The 23,571-nt window shown below is 41.3% G+C and overlaps 1 protein-coding gene and 1 long non-coding RNA gene across 2 annotated transcripts in view; both read right to left on the bottom strand.

Annotated features, from left to right (window-relative positions):
* The window catches only part of LOC147596526 (uncharacterized), a 634,176-nt gene that overhangs the window by 357,754 nt on the left and 252,851 nt on the right, over positions 1 to 23,571 (bottom strand). The window contains exon 2 of the long non-coding RNA XR_015261338.1: positions 22,996 to 23,089. This is a non-coding gene — a long non-coding RNA (uncharacterized LOC147596526). The remainder of the gene's footprint in view (positions 1 to 22,995; positions 23,090 to 23,571) is intronic.
* LOC147596528 (protein patched homolog 1-like) lies at positions 17,714 to 20,587 on the bottom strand. Its single transcript, XM_086769708.1, has 4 exons — positions 20,565 to 20,587; positions 20,140 to 20,326; positions 19,356 to 19,610; positions 17,714 to 18,241 (listed from the first exon to the last, which is right to left on the bottom strand). Exons 1-4 carry the CDS (start codon positions 20,585 to 20,587, stop codon positions 17,714 to 17,716), a joined length of 993 nt encoding a protein of 330 aa, XP_086625834.1.

The raw sequence follows: 23,571 nt of genomic DNA, 5'->3' as shown, positions 1-23,571 counted from the left end.
ACCAAGCAAAGCCCATTGACATCAGCCAGGTACTGTATCAGAGTCCATACTGGTTTATACAGGAACGCACAATACATCAGGTGTTGGCGGAGATGCAAGGAGCATGCCACAGACTCTTTTTAAATTTTGATTAATTGAAATTCCTGAGTTGTACCTAATTGCTTAGCCTCGCTGACTTTACTTGAGCTACATGTTAGCTGCAGAGTCTGGCCTGTGTTGAGAAGTATTTAAAATCAACACCAGGAATGCCTGTCCTTGGTGATTATTGACTGGCATGCATTAAATGCTGTTCCTATCTCATATACAACCACATGTGGTTTCCACTGCAATCGGTGTGGAAGATGCTACTCTGCATCCATAGGTAGATGGAGCCTGGTCCTATGCCATACATACAGCCAATGTTAGCCTCGTTGCCCTAAGCGGCATCATTCCTGATTTGAATCAGATTTGTTTATAGGGACGACCTTTGCTCAGCCTTCTGCTGTGGCTTTGAAGTTAGCATTTGCAATTATTTGGTTAGTTCCTACCAATTTATTCAAAACACACATTTTAAAGGAAGATGTTTATGAATGATAGTGAATGGAAGGGGACTGAAATAACTACATGCTGTACAATATTATTGTACTGTCATTACTAAATATAGATATACTGTAGTAGAACTGAGAATGACAGTTGAGCTGCCTAAATAAAATACATCTGAGCTTCTTTCATAAGATTATCACAGCATATGACTGCATTTGCTGCTTTTTATTATCACATAGGTAGGTGAAACACACTGAGTTTGACTCTTTATGCCAAAATTTTATTTTAAACCTCTTAAGAAAAAGTTCTGCAGTAACCTAGCTTCTCCTCTCCTATAATTATCATTGACTCTCTGTGCTTTCAGGCAGAAAATAGTCTCTCTAGTGAGCTTCTTGACTGATCTGCTTATTTTCTTTTTTTTCCTGGCATTAAAGGTGACAGATTTACAGATTACATTGTTCAGTTACTATGGTGTGTAAAACACATTGCTATATGGCAACATGCAGCATGCTGTCAGGTTTGAATGATGCTTCAGCTATGAATTTAGCAAAGGTAGAGAGCCAAAGAAAAAAACCTGTAGTGAGATTTTGTTTAACAGTGTTGTACCACATACACTGCAGAACAAATGTGATTGGACTACAGCTGCTGATACGATTTCCTGTGCCTGGGAGGGAGAAAAGTGTGGTGTACCCACAAGGGCTGAGTGCTATACTATGCAATTCCAAAGACAGTTTGAAGACATACAATTGTTGCATATCCTGTGGATTAATTGAATCCAGATCCTTGGAATCTAGGGGGTTTGGGGAGGGGATGTCTTTTTTTTTTTTTTTTTTTTTAACTGCTGTCACTGTTCTTTATTTCATTAAAAAGACCTCAAACTGGAGCCAAGCCAGAACTTTAAATAAACAAAGCAAACAAAAAAAAAGAAGACATTAATATGCATTTAGTCCACAGAGTCTTCTGTCAGACCTCTAGCTGTGCAGTATTTGACTGCAGAACCCTAGAAGTATACCACTGCTGTTTACCCCACAGATACATTTGCCAACAGTGACCCAAATAACACAGTGCACTTGATTGCTTTTTTTGGCACTGGGCACTTTCTGAAATGCATACGTGATAGGAGACAAGTGTTAGAAAAAATTATACAGATTATGTTTTATTTTTATAGCTCTCTATTTATTGGGTGGCATTTCCTTCAGTGTTAACAACAGAGGTTAACTGCACACAGGCATGTATAGGGACTCTTGCCAAGTTTTTTTCCCCTTTCTTTAAAATATGTTTCTCCAATTTGGTTGGTTTTCACCCTTGGCTACAGACAGTCTTTTGGAATTCTGATTTAATTGATTCAGTCTATTCTGGAACTATCTGATTATTTAGTGATTATTATAAATATTATATAAATATCAGTTTACTATCACTGTAGTTACTGAGATTTTTCTTCATTGTCAAACAATAGTTTACTGGTAAGTCACTTCAAGTGAAAGTTCATGCTGTTTGTCTTTTTCTTTCCCCCCTCTTATATGCGTGTGTTGCATCTCTAGGCTTTTTGTCATAAGCTCTGCAGCAAGAGCCCTGAAAGCAAAACTTCTTCTAAATGGCTTCTGATCTTTCCATTTTGCAGTTGACTAAACAGCGTTTGGTGGATGCAGATGGAATCATTAACCCAAATGCTTTCTACATCTACCTGACAGCCTGGGTTAGCAATGACCCTGTGGCCTATGCTGCCTCACAAGCCAACATCCGGCCTCACCGCCCAGAATGGGTCCATGACAAAGCAGACTATATGCCAGAAACAAGACTGCGAAGTAAGTAACATTTCATCTTAATGTCTTACAGTTTATATAGGTGCTCTCACTCCTTCCTTCAAGACCTAGTAACTCTATAGTTGGATGATGCTGTATAGGGCTCAGAAGCATAAACAGAACAATATATTGTGTTATTCTGTAGCCTCAGGAGACAAATGCAGTTGTGGAATCTAGTGTAATGTGGCACCACTGAAGGGTTTTATCACGTTGAAAAATTCGGTTTATAACAGTTTCTAGTAAAGCTCTAAAAACTTATAATAAGCATTGATTTCTAATGTCACCTGATAGTTCCATATGTGAGAAAACCCTGTAGACTGCATGAAATTCCTGAATTTTATCACTGAGATTACATCATGTTTATCCTCAGTTTTTATTATGTAAGGAAATTTTATCAAGTTAGCTCATATGCATAAGCTACCAACACTGATAAAATACAAGAGCTATTTAGGGGAGCAGCCTGTGTGAGTGGGTGTTCTCCTTCTGTCCCTCTCACTCTGTGCTGTTCACTGTTTCGCAACCTGAGCAGTAATGCTGGTTCGCCTTGCTTTGCTTCAGATTTGAATTTATTGGGAGGATTGCTAGTTGGGCACCAGTGGGGAATGGGAGAGGATATGTGGAGGAGGACTGGCACTCTTGAAAATGTGCTTGGGTAACAAGCTAGCTGTGCTTCAGTGTATCCAAACTCTAGGGCAGATATTCAGTAAAAGGCCGGTGAAGATTAAATAAATATATTTAAATATACCTGTAGTTGATAAATTATATAGAATTGTTTGGGGACTTGATACAGGCTGTGTTCATCACAAATATAGTAATCTCCTGTATTTAGAATTTTTTAAGTGTCAGTTGTTCCAAAGATGCAAAATTTAAATTCAACACTTTTAAGCATTTTGCTATAGAGAACAAGTGTCTTGTTAATCATGCTCTCTGTGTATCTCCTTCTTCCCAAACACGTTAAAACATTGTTATCCTTTTCCTAGTTCCAGCAGCTGAGCCCATAGAATATGCTCAGTTTCCTTTCTACCTCAATGGATTGCGTGAAACTTCTGACTTTGTGGAAGCTATCAAGAAAGTGAGAGCTATCTGTAATAACTATGCCGGCCTGGGGATTGCCAGCTACCCAAATGGTTACCCATTTCTATTTTGGGAGCAGTATATTGGGCTTCGTCACTGGCTCCTCTTATCCATTAGCGTGGTTTTGGCTTGCACGTTTCTGGTGTGTACCCTCTTCCTCCTGAACCCTTGGACATCTGGCATCATTGTAAGTTTATTATAAGGGTCTTTATTGAAGTCAAATTCCTTTCAGCATAACTCTTGCTGTAGTCAGGAAGGTTTTGTTTATGTCTGAGTCTCTAATGGAGTATGCATATTGCATCATTCATTATATATTTATTCAACTTGAGGAGGTAGAGTTCATGCTAAAGATACAAACCTTAATAACCTTAATCCTTTGACCACCTTTTTGCAACTTTAAAGGTTTCTTATAAGGATACATAAACTTTTGTCCTTGTTCAGATGCACATTAACATGAGAAATAAAGACACAGAGGAAAATTAGGAATGTTATTACATATTAAAGCTATTTCTATTTAGTTTTTCCTTCCTCCCTTTTATCAGACAATGTTATTTTTCAAGGCAGTTGCTTGTGACTAACTTGCCTGTAAATTTGCCCACTGATTTCTGAATGCAGTCTTTCTGGAAAGACTGAAATGGATAGATTGTACAGTACACACTGAGAGTGTAACTAACTGGGCTATTGAGGAGAAAGTTATAAAATTATAAATTGAAGAGAATACTCCTCCATGCTTTCTACAAGGCACCATAAGCCTCATAGTAAACATTCAAGTTAAATCGGATTATGATGTTCCTATGTTTAAATTCCATAAACTGTTGTATGGTTTATAAAATGCCAGATGTAGAAAAGTGTAAAACATTAGTTTTCATAATATACATTTATGTAGCAAATATGTTAAAAGGTAAATGTTTAGTCTAGAATATTTTTCATAGCACTTAATCATGAAATGTATGCTATTTTTCTTGATTCATTAGCTTATACAATTATTTATTATATTGCATATTTTTTTCCCTTGGAAAGATGGTTTGTTTTCAGAGTCCACCATTGCTTTTATAAGTTTGTCTCTTTTTTTCCTGCTTGGCTTTAGAAACTTTTAAGTCAATTCCACAGATTTCCTCCCCTCACTTATTATTTTTTACAAGGTAGATGAAAGAAAAATAACATCTTTCCCTTAAATTTAACTATTTGCATTGTCCGTGTCGATCCCTCCAAGTGTCTTTAAAGCTCAAAGGCCCTCTGTAACCTGAGACTTATCAGCTAATTATGACATTCACTTTCTTCTGGACTTCAAATCTACTCTGGAGTCGTCCTCACTTACATTTGGAGTACTACAACAAGAATTCCAATGCAGTTATTTGCAAGTTAGTTTTTGGAAAAGAATTGTCAGAAGAACAGGTGAAAAAGAGAAAAATTATCTTCCAGTGGGTATCCATGAGAAGGAAGAAAAAAATTCTTTTTCAAATCACATTGATAAATTACTACCAATAGAAAAGTGATACTTGATCTGTTAACTAATTCTTGGGATAATAATTTAAACTGACTCTTTAGAGGATCATTGCCACTGAGCACAATGAAACAAGGAAAAATGACTTGTCTTTGGGGATAAGAGAAGGACTGATCTGAGGGATATATTTTTTAGTCTTCATGTTGTTTTGAAATATCCTTCTTCTTCATTTGTCTAGAGTATGAGAAGTTACTAACAGCTGTTTGAAATCATCTAGGTGATGGTGCTGGCTCTGATGACTGTGGAGCTGTTTGGCATGATGGGTCTAATTGGAATAAAGCTGAGTGCAGTGCCTGTGGTTATCCTGATTGCTTCTGTTGGCATTGGTGTGGAATTCACTGTTCATATTGCTTTGGTATGTAAAACTAGAAAGCATTTTCAAAGTATTTTAAAATAAAACTGTGACTGTTATGATTCCAAATCCTTACTTAGACTCCTGAGTCAGTGACATGATTCTCAGAAGAGTATCGGTCATAAACCTCACACAAAGTTTTGTGTGCCATTTGGATTGTCATGGTGGAGTACATCTGATCTGATGAAATAGTTCCTAACAACTATTGAGTCAGTCTCCTAGAAGATAAGAGGGAATACATAACAGTATTTTAGTATCTAATAATGCTTTTTGAAGACTGTGATTAAGATCATGGGTAAACGTGGTATCTAGTTGTATGAGCCATATAAATACATAGATGAAGTAGAGCTCTTAATATTCATTATTTTAGGCAACACTCTCCCACTCATTATCTGCAGCCTCTCTGTTGTTGACTTTCAGTGCTATGTAGCTGTTTATGCCCTCTTGTATATAGATTCTGTATCTTGTGGTAAAGAAACCTTTGAAGGGAGATATTCAAAATCATATAATGTCATTTAATCTCTCTGGATGAGTAAAAATTTATTATTTGAATTCTTTATGTGAAAAATCTCCATTTTCTTTTCAAAACTCATCAACTATTAATAATGGGCTCAAATGTGCAATCTGTAGGGAAATGGTTTTACAATGTAATAAAGAGAAGCAGAGAGGAAAAAAATGTTTGAATGTTTTATGTAAACACTTTCAACATTTTCAAAGTTAAGTGTCCAAATCTAGAGTGCACCTAATCATCCAGCTTTGTCAACCTGATGTACGGAAGTGCAGAGAAATGACAGTTCTCTTGCAAGGAAGCAGTTGTGGATGCTCATTATGCAAAACTCATCCTGCTTTATTTGGTGACCAAGACTGGAGTAAAGGGCTATTTTTCTGTGTTCACATTTGACAGTGGCAGTGCTGATCTATGCAATGTTAAGGATAAGCTTAGACAAAGGCCTGATTTGTATTTTCTGCCAATTAAGCAATTTTGATACTAATTTGTTCTTAGATATTTTATTAGAAATTGGAGGATTTCAGAATTTAAATGTTTATATACTAGAAATGAAAATCTATCCATGGTTTAAAACATTTTCATTTACCTGTTCTTAGCAGTGTTAGATCTCAGAACTCTCAACATTACATATGGAAAGATCTCTTCACACACTCAGCATAAATCTTTTTCCTATAAGACTATTCTAATCCATTTTTCAGAAGAACGTTATTTTGAGAATATCATTGTCTTCATCAATTTGAATCTTACTGTATTAGTAAGAATGGGTGAGTCTGGTCAATATAATATAATCTCAGGAAAAAAGATATTTGTAGCCTACTATAATCTCTAGTATATTAGTACCATAGCAATCAAAAAAGGAATGAAAGGAAGGGGCTGGAAAATGGGACAAGAGATGGAGATAAATTAGATGGGGATTTAATAGACCTTTTAGACTCAACAGGAGGACTGGTAGACTATTGAGAGGATCTGGTGACAGTGAAAAGGAGCTGAGAACTAAAGGGGATCCTAGCACACTGGAGATGGCCAAATATTTGGAACATAGAATCATAGAATCACAGAATGGTTTGGGTTGGAGGGGACCTTTAAAGATCATCAAGTCCGATGCCCCTGCCACGGGCAGGGACATCTTTCACTAGATCAGGTTGCTCAGAGCCCATTCCAACCTGACCTTGAACACTTCCAATGATGGGGCACCCACAACTTCTCTGGGCAACCTGTTCCAGCGTCTCACCACCCTCATCGTAAAGCATTTACTCCTTATGTCCAATCCAAATCTACCCTCTTTCAGTTTAAAACCGTTGCCCCTTGTTCTGCCACTACAGGCCTTGGTAAAAAGTCTCTCCATCTTTATTATAAGCCCTCTTTATATATTGAAAGGCTACAATATGGTCTCCTTGGAGCCTTCTCTTTTCCAGGCTGAATAACCCCAACTCTCAGCCTTACTTCATAGGAGAGGTGCTCCAGCCTTCTGACCATTTTTGTGGCCCTCCTCTGGACCTGCTCTATCAGGTCCATGTCTTTCTTGTACTGGGGACTCCAGAGTTGAATGCAGTATCCCAGATGGGGTCTCATGTGAGCAGAGGAGATGGACAGAATCACCTCCGCTGGCCACACTTCTTGTTATGCAGCCCAGGATATGATTGGCTTTGGGGGCTGCAAGCTCACGTTGCCAGTGTGTATCTAATTTTTCATCTGCCAATATCCCCAAGTCCTTCACTGCAGGGCTGCTCTCAATCCATTGTCCCAGTCTGTATTAATACTGGGGATTGCCCTGACCCAGGTGCAGGACCTTGCACTTGGCCTTGTTGAACTTCATGGGATTCACATGGGCCCACTCCTCAAGCCTGTCAAGGTCCCTCTGGATGGCATCCCTTTCCTCAAGAGTATCAGCTGCACCACTCAGCTTGGTGTCATCTGCAAACTTGCTGAGGGTGCACTCAATCCCACTGTCCATGTCATTAATAAAGATATTGGACAGTACTGGTCTCAGTACAGACCCTTGAGGACACTGCTTGTTACTGATATCTAAATGTATATATATATATATTTGGACATTGAGCCATTGACTGTAACTCTTTGGACATGGCCATCCAGCCAGTTCCTCCAGGGACTTGAGCGATGAAGGAAGAGATTACTATTTGAAATTGAAGCAAAAAAATTGTTGACTGCCTCAGCCTTCTCCATGTAGATTGTGATCAGATCCCCTGTCCTATTTATCAGGGAGGGATACAATTTATTTTGCCTTCCTTTTCTGACTAATGTACCTGTAGAAGCCCTTACTATTCTTCACATCCCTTGCCAAATTTAGCTCCGGCTGTGCCTTAGCTTTCCTGACCTCATCCCTACACATATGTGCAACGTCTCTATATTCTTCCCAGGATGCGTGCCTCGCTTCCACTGCCTATGCATTTCCCTCTGTGTTTCAACTTGGCCAGGAGGTCCTTTCCCCTTCTTAAATACGTTATCTCAGAGGCATTATCACGGGACATTCTGCTACCAATTGGCTCGGCCTTGGCCAGCAGCGGGTCCGCCCTAGGCCCGGCCGAGTCCACTGAACAAAGGGGAGCGACTTCTAGCAGTTTCCTACAGAAGCTGCCACCTTAGGCCCCCCCACTAAATAAACCCAACACACTACTGCACAGTGATCAGTATAATTGCATGATTGTATCTGAATAGTTGATCAGTACATTAAAAAAAGTTTCTATAAACAAGAAAATCCATAAGCAGTAAATTGTAATATTTTAATTCATGTTAGAATTTTTATCAGTGTTTGAATATTAATATTTAGAGAGTTTGTACAATTTCCTTTCAAGGTTTAAAATGAGAACCACACTAGATCACAAATGGTAACTAAAAGACAGTCCAGAAGTGTATTAATATTAACACTCTCTTAACACTGTTAACATTTTCTTTTCTGCCATAGGGTTTTCAAGGTAAAGTATGCCCCATAATCACATTTCAAGCATTCTAAAACATAATGCTATCATCATTGTATATAAACTCTTTAAAAATATACTTCTGTCAGAAGACTTGATGACTACTATGTACACTACAAAAATAAATTTTCACATAAATAAATTATATGGCATAATTTTATCTTTGTAACTGAAATGATGCAAACCCACTCCTACCAAAATAGACAGATGATGAGACCCAGTTTGAATATTTTTTCCTTTTATTTTCTTATGCTAAAAGCTATGATGAGTCTTTAATGTGTTATATACTCTTTCCTATTTAACATTAGTAAGCACTCCATACAAATAAAACATTAAAAAGGAAAACCTTAGCTGTAACAGAGTTTCCAATAGAAATAAAATCCCTGCATTTTGCTTGGTATAAACTGGCATGACAAATACTATAAGAAATCGTTCTTATGATACAAAAATATAAATATCACCTACAATCAAAAAAGGTTTTAAAAAACCCCAAACCAAATCAAATTAAATGTTGCCAGTCACTGAGTTCTCCCTTTGCCAATGTGACTATTGGAGTGTGAAGCAGCAGATAGATCACCTGCACATGACGTGCAGAACAAGGAATTGGGTAGGGGCAGATGGGAGACATCACAGCTCTTCCTTGCCCCCTTCCCTCCTGTTGTCACCTCAGAGGAAGAGGAGGGAGAAAGGGAGCATGTGCCTGTGGGCTGCACCAGCGGTGGCAGTGGGAGCTCTGCTGACCTCTGATGCAGGAGCACACATACTTGGCAGGTGACGGTAGCTTCAATTAGTATCATGCAGTTTTGTTGCAGAGTTTTTATGACCTGAGGTCACTATGCTGTGAGTACTAAATTGGGGCCCCTCGTCTTTTTGTCATTAAGAGTTTTCATATTAGACAGTGAAATGGACCAGTAGGCAATTACAACATTATCCCCTAGCGTGCATCAAAACAGTAGCTTATGTATCATGGGAACAATGTCAGGCTCTCACTGTCTCTTCAAGTGTTCACATTGGAGGTCTGTAAACAAGTGCCTCTTATCAAAGTCTTTTCAAGTGTCTGAAAAAGGTATAAAAATTTGTGCATTCTAGTTATCCCCATTCACTGTGCTGGGAAGGTCTATGGGCAAAGATAGACTCCCTGAAGCCACTAGAGAAATATACCTTCCCATCAAAGAATTTTCAGCTGCTGTTCAGGCACTATATTTAAAAAAAACCACACCATCACTGTGTTCAAAAGTCAAGTCAAATGTTGGTTGTGTATGTTTGGCTCTGAATACATATTTGATCATCTACCTGCTCTAAAAAACAGCTTGGAGAAGGACAGAAAAAAGATAAAGAAAGATGAAGACAAAGAATGAGAACTTTTGTTCTAGTATTTTAAATTAAGGCTCTCCCTTCTTAGGATTTGGTTTCAATCAGAACACAGAGATTGTAGTATTTTTCCAGGCCCTTCACCTGCAGCAATCCATCTTTAGTTTAAAAATAACAAAAGAAAGATAAATTAGTTTCACAAAGTGATCTCAGTTTAGCTGTTTTAATTAAAAGTGCCAATGCAGCATGGGAAAAAACAATCAAAACAACAGAGAAAAAAACATACCAGGTCTTAAGTGTCATTCATTACAGTTCTGGATCCAAAAGAAAGTAATTTATATTTAGTAAGTGAAAAAATAAGATTTTTTTTTTTTTTTTTTAGTCCTGCCATTTGATTTTTCTCACTTACTATTAACTTCTTTCCTGCCATTGAAATAAGGTGACAGAAGATACTGCTTTGAATGTTATAAGGACATAATTGAGTTGTGGCTTACCAACAAAAAAATAGATTATTTAGCTTCTAATGCCACTCATAGTTAACAGTATCAATATCAAAATAAGGCATATGCTCATTGAATTTCTGTAACCTCCAGCACCTCTCAATATCCAGCACCTTTTGAAGTGAAAAAAGAATGGTTATAGTGTTTGCATTTACTTGGCACCGTTTATGAAAAATATCAAAACACTTTCGCAAACAGTTATTAGGCCTCACAGCTCTCCTGGAAGGTAGGTAAGTACAGTTATATCCATTTTACAGATTGAGAAACTGAGGCACAGGGCAGTTATGTGACTTGACAAAAATCACATGTACCAAGTCATTAACAGAGTGGGAAACTGAACCACAATCCCAAATCTTCATGTCTTCTATTTTATCTTGGCCCTTTAATGATGGTAGTCTATGGTACATGTCGGTAAACATCAATGCAATTTTCACTAGTGCCTACTAATAGGGAAAGCCAGACTCACACCAGCATCAGTGAGTTCATAAGCCCATTAAGGGTTACCATACAATAAAAGAGAAACTACAGTACACTGGGCACACACACACACTGACAATCCACACTTCCAGATGCAAGCATCAATACACATAGCAAAACAAAATCTGCACACAGCTAAACCTATTTAAGTCTCCAAGATTGACATGCTTTTCTTCATATCTGCTTATTTTTAAAAATTATCACACATAGCGTGTTTGAAAGTTAACAGTAACATTTCATACTGCCACAGGGTTGTGATATGCAAATTTAAAATATTTTAAACAGACATGTACCTTTACAGAAAAAAATCCTGTTACATAAGCAATATTTGCAGAGAATTATACAAGTAAATCATATAATATTTAAGCAGCAGAAACTTATGCTGAAATTTAGAACTAGATTAAATTTACTTGTGGCAAAGAGATACAATAAGTACAGAGCAAAATCAATATTGCCCCCACTCTATTAACTGGAGACAAATGACTCCAGATTATACTACTTTGCAATGTTCTTTTGTATATTACATATGTGTACATCCTTAAATATTTATAGAAATATTTAACAAAATAATACAATAAGTTACAGTAACAGTGAATTGTTGTCCTGATGCAGTACGTCCTTTTCCACAAATTTGAGCAGTTTTTCTCTTCAAGAAGTTCTGGAAATACAGAGGAAAAAAATGCAAACATGCATTAAAGTTCAAGAAAAAGAAACAAATCAAGCTAATCCAACACTCATTTCATGATTCTTGTGGTTACAGTTAGCAGTCAGGCAATGTGGACTCTTTTTCCATCAGTCATGGACTTATTGGTAAAGAAATTCTGATGCCAGTTAAAAAAATGTGAATGTCTTGATTTCTGAATGCCACACATTCAGTCAAAACCAATGGACACTTCAAAGAGAAAAAAGTTGTATCTGATACTGGACACAGTTAAGATTCTCATATTAGCCTGCTGTTCCGCTTGGAAAATCTGAGCCCGAACATTTCCTTATTCTGTGGATACTATTAATTACCATATTCCTAGACTTTGAGTATAAATACATTCAAGTTTATTTTCACTTTGAGATGTTTGGAGAGAAGTTTTATAAATCAGAAGGTGATTTTATCAGGAATCATCAAAAAATTTCCATCAAAACTCTGTCAGCTTTGACCTATATGAATCTGTGATAGCCACTGCAACTGCCCCTAGCAAAGCAGAGTGCTTGGCCCAGGGACTCCTCCAATCTGGGAGCTTGCTGTGCAGATCTCCGAATACAGCGCCGCATCCCCAAAGCGCAGGGGACGTCCCAAAGCGCAACACCGCACTAGGCAAGGTGGAGCTTTCCCATCTCTCTCACTCAGCCCATCTCCCAGAGGGATTCAGTCCTCACTATGGACTTGAAATTCTTTTGATGAATTTTATTAGAAAAAGGACAATTCTTGAAGTAACCGACAATTTTACAGTTTCAGTGTCATTGCTGTGTGATGTTTTATCCCTGACTTGCAAGACAGAGGAGAAGATAACTTGGACCCTTGTGCCTTTCACTTGTGCCCTCAGGGCTCTGAATTCCTGCTTGGTCTTGCCCAGGTTATGCTTTACCATGTCATTGGTGCCCACATGGAAAAGAAGTAGGGGACAGTAGTCTGCGCTTTTAACAAGTTGTGGCTGTCTCTCTGTGACAACCTGGATCTTGGCTCCTGGCAAGCAGCAAACTTCCCTTGACTGTATGTCAGGCCAGCAGATGGGTGTGCCTCAGTGCCTCTCAGCAGAGGATCGCCCACTACTAGCACTCGCCGCTTCCTTTTGCGGCTTTTAGTGTGTGCAACTGGTGCGGTTTCTCCCTGCAAGTCTTGTTGATTGGCTTCACCCACTGCCAAGACTTCGTATCTGTTGCTGGTTGGTACATACAAGGAAATGGGGGGGGGGGGGGGGGGGGGAGTGATATCTTGTTGCCACAAGTCACTAGAGACCATGGCGCCTCCTTCTCCAAGGTGCTGTCTGTTCGCTGTTGACACTTTGTCTGGTAGTCCTTGGAGGTCAGTGCCACAGGCCCTAGTATTTCTTTTTGCAAAGTCTCAAATAATACTCTGTTTCTTGTTCCTCCTCCCTAACACAGCATAGCCTGCTGACTTCCTCCTGCAGCTCCACCCGCTGCCTGAGTGACTCCACCAGAGCACACCTTGCGCAGGTGGAGCTCGCACCCTCCTCCACCCAGGAGTGTGGGAAACAGACTTTACAGCCCTCCACCTGGACAGCAGCTTCCCTGATAGGAAGCTCTGTCTGGGTGGCTGCCTCCACTTGTCCCAGGCTAGCCTGGCTAGATAGATGGGCTCCCAGCACAGCCCTCACCTAGTCTCTGCCACCATGCTTCCAGTGATCCCAAAGCACTGCCTAATAAGCCCTTCTAATTCCCTGGAGACCTCAAGCTGCTGGGTAGGCTTGCACAGCCAACAGCTAGCTGGGGTGACTGTCAGGGCCACAGCCGAAGCCTGCGGGTGAGCAGAGCAGGCAGCAGCCTGACAACTGGTAGAGTGCGCCGCCCTTCTCACATGCCCTTCCATGCAAATTTGTGCACTGCTCCTCTCAGATGACGCTCTCTGTTTGCACGCCCTGTTTGCGGCACTCCTGGTTGTTGGAGCTCCCTAGGGACTGGTTATATGCGGCTTCCCAAGGTTTGAACTGGCCGTGGGGACAGCCGGCACCACTCGGCATCTACGTGTTGCAGATGAGGTACAGAGTTGGGCATATATAGTGCTGCTAGCTAGTATGTTATATAGTTGGGCGTAGTATAGTGCTGCTGGGTTTGAAGTAGAAAAAGTTGCAAAACCATTCATCTTGAGTGAAATAGGAATGTAAAAAAAGCAGCACATGACTTAGTAGTGTTACTTTATACTCTTCCTGTTGAATACACTGGCAACTTTCCATCAGTTGAGTGCTTACTGTGTATAATATCTGATAGTGTGGATCCTCAGACCTGTGAGGAGAAATGCACTGTATCAGTGGACACTTCTGTGTAAAGTGACAGAAAGACCTGATCCATTAGTAAATGCTACCGTGGATGTGACTGTGTGTGTGTGAGCAAAAGTTGCAAGCCCTTGGTCTGTTCCAAGTGTATTCAGGAAAACCTGAATCAGTATTGGCTAGTTTTACAGCAAACTTCCCATGACAGTCATGAAAGCTATGCCCTTGTGAGAATGAATAGCCCTATAATTTTTACACCTGAAGTGCTTTTACCACAAAATGAATTATTTGTGTGTGGAAACAAGCAAACTGAGAAACAAATGAAAAGCCTACTGATGCAGGCAGGCATTGTTTTCAAAACTATTACTATGGCTCTGACTCTGTAATCAATGCTTACTTTGGTCATGTGACTTCAGCAGCAGCTATATGGTATGGCTGCGGGATCAGACCTTGTCTTGAAGTCTAGCCAGCTATAGAGATACTTTAATGGACTGTAGATTGAAGTAAGTAACTGGTGAAAAACTGCATACTAAGAGGGAGGCTGTTTGAAAGGCTGTACGTCTCTCTCTAATGAAATGGATTTCATTGTTTTACAGGCATTTTTAACTGCTGTAGGAGACAAGAACCGTAGGGCTGTCCTTGCATTGGAACATATGTTTGCACCAGTGTTGGATGGAGCTGTGTCCACTCTGTTTGGCGTGTTAATGCTCGCAGGATCGGAGTTTGATTTTATTGTCAGGTAAAGCATTTGTGTGTCTTGATTTTCTTTTTTAAAGTAAAAATAAGTATGCTTTTAATATTTAGTCATTTCAGTGTATCTGTCATTTTATTACTATGTATAGCGTGTCAAGCATGCTTACATCATGGTCCTGTTTTCCCTATGTTTTATTAACTCTTTGTCACATGCTAGACATAGTAGTATTTTCATTGCTGGTATTAAGATCTGTTCCAGGAAATTCTGACTCCCAGCATGAAAGGAAACAAAAACGTCCCTCTTTAGCAAAGTTTGCTAATTCTGGAATTAAGTCAGTTTGAAGCAGCTAGTATTGTCCAATGTTAGCTGCATTTTACCTTTAACCTTCCAGATATAAGTCTTCCAGATTTTTCATATGCACAACAATTTGCCTGGAAAGGACACATGGAGCTACAAACATGCTGCAATTACACTGCAACCAATACTCTCTGGGCCTTCTCCTGCTATCTTCATATGAGGCTTACAGCAATTTATAAATGGGTGAGGAAAAAAAGCTCTGTTTGGGAGCTAGGGAACCATAAGTATGAACACAGAACTTCATATTAAAATTTTGTAAAGTCAAGTCCAAAGGCTCTTCTGTTTAGAACTACAGGCACAGTTTTTTGTGGACTTAATTAAGAATGTGAATTTGTCAAGTATGAGAGGAGAGCAAGTTTTTCTTTTGAGGAGAATTTGAGAAGTACAGTGCAACAGATCCCAATCCATTCAAAACAACCTGTGGAGCTCTACAAAATCGCTAATTTCAGAAGTAACACAGGCTCTTTGTGGCAAATTGCAGCATACAAAACCCCCACATCCTAGCCCTGAAACAGAACTGAGGTAGAACTGGGCCAAATAAAAATGCTCTGAAAGATGACTTAACTGCTTAGGTACACATAAACTGGATAGGTGATCAGACTTTGCTGACATCCATTTGACAACAACAACAACAAAATGTTGGAGGCAGGAACTGACAGAATGATTGCTAAATCTCATCAGGATTTTTTGTTTATGTATGTAAGAGATTTGCAGAAAGTGGGGAGTAGGAGGTTTACACTTAGGTCTAAATACATTAAACCTACATGGGGATTATTACTATACAGATATCGCATGCCCTGAAATAGAATTTGTATTTTTTTTCAGGTCAGTATGTTTTGTTTTATTTTATTTTATTGGTGGTGAAGAAATAAGGTAGAATTATTCTTTTAGGACCTGATCTTGTAAGGGATGGAACACGCTGGCATATAGGTTGCTCATAGATTTACCCTAAATTTACAGGGGTATATTTGCTGTGCTACTTTCCTACTTAACAGGAAAAAGATTTGGCAAGCATATTTTTGTATCATAGCAAATGGAAGACTGTATCAGCCCTTCATTCAAAATTTGGAGTGCATATTCTCTTAGCATATAAAATGAGCATTTCAACTTTTCAGCTTCATTTATTTTACTTTTTTGTAATCTAATCTACTGCCCTTCTACAATGGAGTCACTGCCTTGGTGGATAAGCAAGAGCAACCAATGTCATCTATCTTGACTTCTGTAAGGCCCTTGACATGGTCCCCCACAACATCCTTGTCGCTAGCTTGGAGAGATATGGATTTGATGGGTGGACTGTTAGATGGATAAGGAACTGGCTGGATGGCCATGTCCAAAGAGTTACAGTCAATGGCTCAATGTCCAAATATATATATATATACATTTAGATATCAGTAACAAGCAGTGTCCTCAAGGGTCTGTACTGAGACCAGTACTGTCCAATATCTTTATTAATGACATGGACAGTGGGATTGAGTGCACCCTCAGCAAGTTTGCAGATGACACCAAGCTGAGTGGTGCAGCTGATACTCTTGAGGAAAGGGATGCCATCCAGAGGGACCTTGACAGGCTTGAGGAGTGGGCCCATGTGAATCCCATGAAGTTCAACAAGGCCAAGTGCAAGGTCCTGCACCTGGGTCAGGGCAATCCCCAGTATTAATACAGACTGGGACAATGGATTGAGAGCAGCCCTGCAGTGAAGGACTTGGGGATATTGGCAGATGAAAAATTAGATACACACTGGCAACGTGAGCTTGCAGCCCCCAAAGCCAATCATATCCTGGGCTGCATAACAAGAAGTGTGGCCAGCAGAGGTGATTCTGTCCATCTCCTCTGCTCACATGAGACCCCATCTGGGATACTGCATTCAACTCTGGAGTCCCCAGTACAAGAAAGACATGGACCTGATAGAGCAGGTCCAGAGGAGGGCCACAAAAATGGTCAGAAGGCTGGAGCACCTCTCCTATGAAGTAAGGCTGAGAGTTGGGGTTATTCAGCCTGGAAAAGAGAAGGCTCCAAGGAGACCATATTGTAGCCTTTCAATATATAAAGAGGGCTTATAATAAAGATGGAGAGACTTTTTACCAAGGCCTGTAGTGGCAGAACAAGGGGCAACGGTTTTAAACTGAAAGAGGGTAGATTTGGATTGGACATAAGGAGTAAATGCTTTACGATGAGGGTGGTGAGACGCTGGAACAGGTTGCCCAGAGAAGTTGTGGGTGCCCCATCATTGGAAGTGTTCAAGGTCAGGTTGGAATGGGCTCTGAGCAACCTGATCTAGTGAAAGATGTCCCTGCCCGTGGCAGGGGCATCGGACTTGATGATCTTTAAAGGTCCCCTCCAACCCAAACCATTCTGTGATTTTATGATTCTATGATCTATCAACAGGAAATGAAATTACACAGCTTTGAACGGGCTGCATAACATCTCTGCTTCATTTTCCTCTTCTGGTAAACTGGGATCATAATATGTACTCACTCACTTTGCAAGGCTCTTGGAGCAGTTTATGTTTGGATCATTGTAACTTCTTAGAACTGGAAAGCACTATCTTATCCAATCAAACTTCTAGTGCAAAATGTACTATATTCATGGTCTGCAGATTCCAGATGATCAGAGACTAAGAAGTAAACCTACCTGAAGGAAAGGTACTTCAGAGAATTCTTATCTTTCCCCTTTCTTCTTATCACAGCATTACCCAAGATAGGCAAATCTACTGGCTACAGGAGACAGATCTACCTTATTCTGAGTTGTTACTAGGTATCTTTTCTTCACATTCAATATCTTGTAGTTCTATAACTTCTACTTTAGAATTTCTTCTTTCATACCACACATCAAAAGGCATGTGGGGGTCCTCAAATGGCCCATGGTCAGCTTCATAGTATCCCTTGTAGGATGGAAAGCTCCCTCCCCAAGAGTTGTGGTTGTGCATGACAGAGTGGACAGCAACAGTCACTGAAGCTGAAGCAGTCACAGTAGTGATAGACTGGCAGTAGGCTGGTCCTGAGGTACTCATGGCACCAAACATTGGGCTTCTCATGTTATGAGAATGAGCCTTGTGGCCCAAGCAACCCCTATTGCTAGGTCCTGAATGCCTTTCAGCAGAAATTTCAAAAGCATCCCTGCGAGGGCAGTAAGGAGGTGGTCGCAGTCCTTCCCTTGTTTCCCATTTTGGTTGTCTGCCCTGATGCTGTGCCTGCTGAGTGCCAGCCTCTGGATTCGATTGCAATCTGGGACTCAACTGATACCTTGTCTCTGGCTGAACCACCTGAAAGGGAGACACATGGTTATGCCTCTAACAAAGCAAGGCAAACAAATACTACACTTTTTTTATATTTTATCCCAGGAACAACATTTATAATGATATTGTCCTGTCTCTAACTCTATAAAAGTAGTGTTCTGGAGTCTTAGAACCATTGATTTTTCCAGACATTTTTTGTCTAAACTTGTTAAAACCTGGAAAGCATAACTTCAGATAAACACTGAACTACAGCTGAAAATATATTAACTTCCTACATATCACTCCATCTTTTCAAAGGGGTGGATAGCAAGCACTTGATCTTAACTGGTTCAACAAGCAGAATTGTAGGCATTTGGAAAAGGCTCCACCCAGGGTACATACACAGGATGTTATTGGGGTGGTTTGTACAGACTGTAGGAATATGGATTTCTGTTTCTGTTTCTGGATTTCTTGAAAAAGCATTAAGCACAGCAGCCACATCAGTCAATAAACCATGACCAAATTCAAATGTGGCTGTGCTTGTACCTATTTTTAGGTTTCTGCTGAACAAAAAGAGATCCACATTGCAGCTCAGCATGCAGCATCATGGGGAGCAGGAGATGGAGCTTTTTCATTTTCCTTTGAAATCACAGTTATACCAACCCAGTAGCAAGATGGAACAGACCCAAGATTTGATACAACCCTGAAACTTCTTTTTTTCTGGGCTCTATCAAACTTTCTCCCCAAGTGAGCTGTCCAGAGAAGAGGTATGAGATGGTGACCCACAGGGAGCTGTGTGGAAGAGGTTTAGATCTTTTAAACCTCTCCCCACTTTCTTTCCTGGAGGTCACCCAGAATAATCATTGAATAGACTGAGAACTCTCTCTTGTGTCTGTTGCTAATATGATATAACAGCAATTACACATGCTGAAGATCTCAGCTTTGGTACCATATTTTTACCCCCAACTTGATTCTAAAGGAAAACCTTCATGTTCTGCTTTGTGACTGCTCCAAATTTTGGCGCAGTCACAAAGCATAATCAGTCCGAAACATGAAAGAAATATTACAGCCTTCCCACAGAAATAGATTTAAATTGAAACAAACAAACAAACAAACAAAAAATATTCTTGTCCTCCCTCCAGTCAATATGCAAGCTACTTACAGTGGATCTCGTGAAGACAGGATTCTCAGTGGCTTCCACTATTACGTGTTGGACTGGTGCCCCAGAGCCTTGAGTAGCCTCATACTGATAGAGCTCTTTACTGATGCCTGACACTGAAGTTTGAGAGCTGTACTCAGAATCAGAGGAATCTGACCCATTATTTGTGTACTCGGGTGGCAGTGCAAAACTCACGACGCTGGGGGGTGGCTCAGAAGATGGAGTAGGTAATCTGTTTCGTCCACTGGCTGGAGAAATCTGATAATGACAATGATAATTATAATTACAAGCATTCAGTATAGTTCAATTAGCATTACCCTTATTATTAGCACTTTATATAAATATTCTTTAGCCAAATAAACCTTTCCATGCAATGAGAACCTTAGCACTAGTTTTCTGATCAACACCTGTATTACACTGAAAAAATGCATGAAAGAAAAAGAGTCATAATCTCCATCTCTGTAGATGTATACAAATAAGATTGTACATATTCCTCTCTGTATCATTGTCTCAGCAAGTGCATATATGTACATGAACATGCACACTTATAAATATACAAATAATTACTGGACTTGCCTCTCCCCTCAACATACATTAAGCGTGATTTCATAAATCATCTCAAATGTGTATATATAGTATGGTTCAGTGTCTAGTTGCAAAGAGAGATGGACACACATAATTGCAATATACACACATACATATATATTGTTCGAATAAGGGACGGGCCATGTATACTGTTAGGAATATAAGAGATTATGCACTTTTGTCAAAATTGTTTTATTAATACTGTATTGGGTGTATGCAGCAAGGTTTTGATAGCAGGAGAGGGGTTCTTCAGGGGTGGCCTTTGTGGGAAGAGGTGAGGGGCTGCCCTATGCTGGACAGAGTCAATTCCAGCCAGCTCCACAACAGGCACACTGCAGGCCACAGCTGAGCCAATCAGTGAAGCTGGTGTCACCTTTGTGAAAATATATCTAAGAAAGGGCAGAAATCATCAGACAGAGAGAGGAAAACAGCAGAGGGAACACCAAGGTCAGAGAAGGAAGAGGAGGTGCTCCATGTCACCAGAGCAGATATTCATTGCAGCCTGTGGAAGACTTATGCTGGAGCAGTTAATTTTTTCCTGAAGGACTGCAGCCTGTGGGAGAGTTCACACTGGAGTAGGGGAAAAGTGTGAGAGGGGAGAAGCAGCAGAGAGAAATCACTTTGTACTGATGGTAATCCTCATCTCCCATCTTCCCCTGTGCCGCTTGGGTAGGGATAGAGGAGTCTGGAGTGGAGTGAAGTTGGGCATGGGAAAGGGGGGAGGAAAGGTGTAGTTTTAATGTTTGGTTTTGTCTCTCACTATCTGAATCTATTTTAACTCGCAATAAATTAAATTAATTTTTTCCCAAGTTGAGTCTGTTTTGCCCAAAACAGTAATTGGTAAGCAATCTCCCTGTCTTCATCTCAACACACAAGGTTTTTTTATCCCTTGTCCCGCTGAGGAGGGGGAGTGAGTGAGCGGCTCAGTGGGCATTTTGCTTTTAGCCAAAGTTAGCCCACCACAAATACTGAGACTCAAAATAAATACATCTCAAATATTACTATCAATGTATATGCACCTTGTGTTTGATTTTTAAATACGCGCGTGTGTGCACATGTGTGTGTATATATATATATAAACATGCAGCACAGCTTTACTGATTCAACTAATGCATGATAAAGATTCATATACAACACAATAATTGTGTTAACTAAAGTGTAGGTGATGAAAAACAAAATACAAATTTGATAGCTATGAATTCTCTTTTGCTGGACTTGGGCTTTTGTCGTAGTTCAGCCCTGCTCAAGACCAGACTACGCAGTCTCTCTCTCGCTCCCCCCACCCTCCGAGGGAACAGGGGGAGATGATATAAGGAAAACGGCTCGAGGTTTGAGATAAGGACAGGGAGAAATCCTTAAAGTTACTGTTACGGGCAAAACAGACTTGACCTGGAGATAACTATTTGTTTATTATTAAAAACAAAGCAGGATAATGAGACAGAGAACAAGATAACCTCCCCCCACCCTCCCTCTTCCCGGGCTTAACATTATCTCTACCTCCTTCCCCCCCCTCCTGAGTGGCACGGAGAGGAAGAGGGAATGGGGGTTATGGTCAGTTCATCACTTGTCACTTTCCGCCGCTGCTTTGTCGTCTGGGCAAGAACTCCTCACATTCCTCCCCTGCTCCACCGTGGGGTCCCACCCATGCGCTACAGTCCTTGGTGAAACTGCTCCAGCATGAGTCGATTTTCCACGGGGTGCAGTCCCTCCAGAACAGCTGCCCCAGTGGGCCCTCCACAGGCCACAGCCTCCTTCAGGCACCCGCCTGCCCTGGCATGGGGTCTTCCACGGGCTGCAGGTGGATCTCTGCTCCTCTGTGGACCTCCACGGGCTGCAGGGGGACAACCCGCTCCACCATGGTCTTCACCACAGGCTGCAGGGGAATCTCTGCCAGGAGCCGCGTTACTCCTCCCCCTCCTTCTGCACTGACCTTGGCGTCTGCAGCCGTTCCTCTCACAAAAAATTCTTCACAACAGGCTGGCAGACGCCTCTCAGGATCCTTTTTACATCTTATTCACTTCTCATCTCCTCTCCACTTCCTGCAGCCGGGCCGGGCCCAGTCGGGCCCAGTCGGCCACCCGGCGGGAGGCCAGAGGGTGAGGCCTGCAAGGCCCACAAGGCTCTCGCCTCTCCCTATCTGTGCCCGCTTCAGCTTTTTCACATCTTTTTTTTTTTTTTTAATTTTTCCCCTTCTTAAACACATTATCGCAGAGGCGTTATCAGGGAACATTCTGCTACCAATTGGCTCGGCCCTGGCCAGCAGTGGGTCTGCCCTAGGCCTGGCCGAGTCCACTGAACAAAGGGGAAACTTCTAGCAGCTTCTTACAGAAGCTACCACCATAGCCCCCCCACTAAACAAAACCAACACAGCTTTATACTGTAAAGTCCTCACCATCCAGGTGCAGCTTTCTACCCACCAAGATATTTGCTTGAGAGGGATGGGACGGAGGGAGGGATGACTGGACTGAGGGGTGGGGGGCACCTTTTGGCAAACTTGTGGCCATGGTTATCAGGGTGTGGTCTGTGGACCACCACTGTTGTAATGTTGGTCCCCACAGGCCTCCTTGGTGGTCTGATGAGTTAAATATTTTGAGGAAAGCAACAGAGGTCATCAGGTGGTGTCGTAGTTCAGCCCCGATCGGGACCAGACTACGCAGTCTCTCTCTCGCTCCCCCCACCCTCTGAGGGAACAGGGGGAGATAATGTAAGAAAAACGGCTCAAGGTTTGAGATAGGGACAGGGAGAAATACTTAAAGTTACTGTTACAGGCAAAACAGACTCAACTTGGGGAAAACTATTCATTTATTACTACAAACAGCAGGAAAATGAGACAGAGAGCAAGATAACTTCCCCCCACCCCTCCCTCTTCCCAGGCTTTACATTATCTCTGCCTCCTTCCCCCCACCCCGAGCAGCACAGGGGGGAAGTGGGAATGGGGGTCGCGGTCAGTTCATCACACGTTTCACGCCGCTGCTTCATCGTCGGGGGAAGAACTCTTCACATTCCTCCCCTGCTCCACCGTGGGGTCCCTCCCACGGGCCACAGTCCTTCGTGAAACTGCTCCGGTGTGGGGCATCTCTTCCACGGGGTGCAGTCCCTCCAGAACGGCTGCCCCAGTGTGGGCCCTCCACAGGCCACAGCCTCCTTCAGGCCTCCACCTGCTCCGGCGTGGGATCCTCCACGGGCTGCAGGTGGATCTCTGCTCCTCCATGGACCTCCATGGGCTGCAGGGGGACAACCTGCTCCACCATGGTCGTCATCACAGGCTGCAGGGGAATCTTGGTGTCGTAGTTCAGCCCCGATCAGGACCAGACTACGAAGTCTCTCTCTCACTCCCCCCACCCTCCGAGAGAACAGGGAGAGAAAAAATATAAGAAAAACGGCTCGAGGTTTGAGATAAGGACAAGGCCCGGCCGAGTCCACTGAACAAAGGGGAGCGACTTCTAGCAGTTTCCTACAGAAGCTGCCACCTTAGGCCCCCCTCACTAAACAAAACCAGAACAGGTGGGAAAGGAGAAGGTGTATGTACAAAAGGAACTGTCTTTTGCAAAGTCTTGGGGAAAAGTCTGGTTTTATATTTGCATATGACATTCTGCTTTTAAAAGCTTACCTAATACCTACATTTGTATCTAGC

The sequence above is a fragment of the Chlamydotis macqueenii genome, chromosome W, assembly GCF_036417535.1.
Source record: "Chlamydotis macqueenii isolate bChlMac1 chromosome W, bChlMac1.mat, whole genome shotgun sequence".
Taxonomy (NCBI): Eukaryota; Metazoa; Chordata; class Aves; order Otidiformes; family Otididae; genus Chlamydotis; species Chlamydotis macqueenii.
The sequence above is the reverse complement of the archived record's forward strand: the minus strand, read 5'-3'. Positions and strand labels throughout refer to the sequence as shown.

What these genes read in the sequence shown, in the direction of transcription:
- LOC147596528 (XM_086769708.1), bottom strand. Translation starts at nt 20,587, where the DNA reads ATGGGAGATGAGGATTACCATCA. An exon ending in GGAGATGAGGATTACCATCA is followed by an intron (nt 20,327 to 20,564) that starts GTACAAAGTGAT and finishes GCCCTTTCTTAG; the next exon opens with ATATATTTTCACAAAGGTGA. An exon ending in CTGTCTTCACGAGATCCACT is followed by an intron (nt 18,242 to 19,355) that starts GTAAGTAGCTTG and finishes TCTCCCTTTCAG; the next exon opens with GTGGTTCAGCCAGAGACAAG.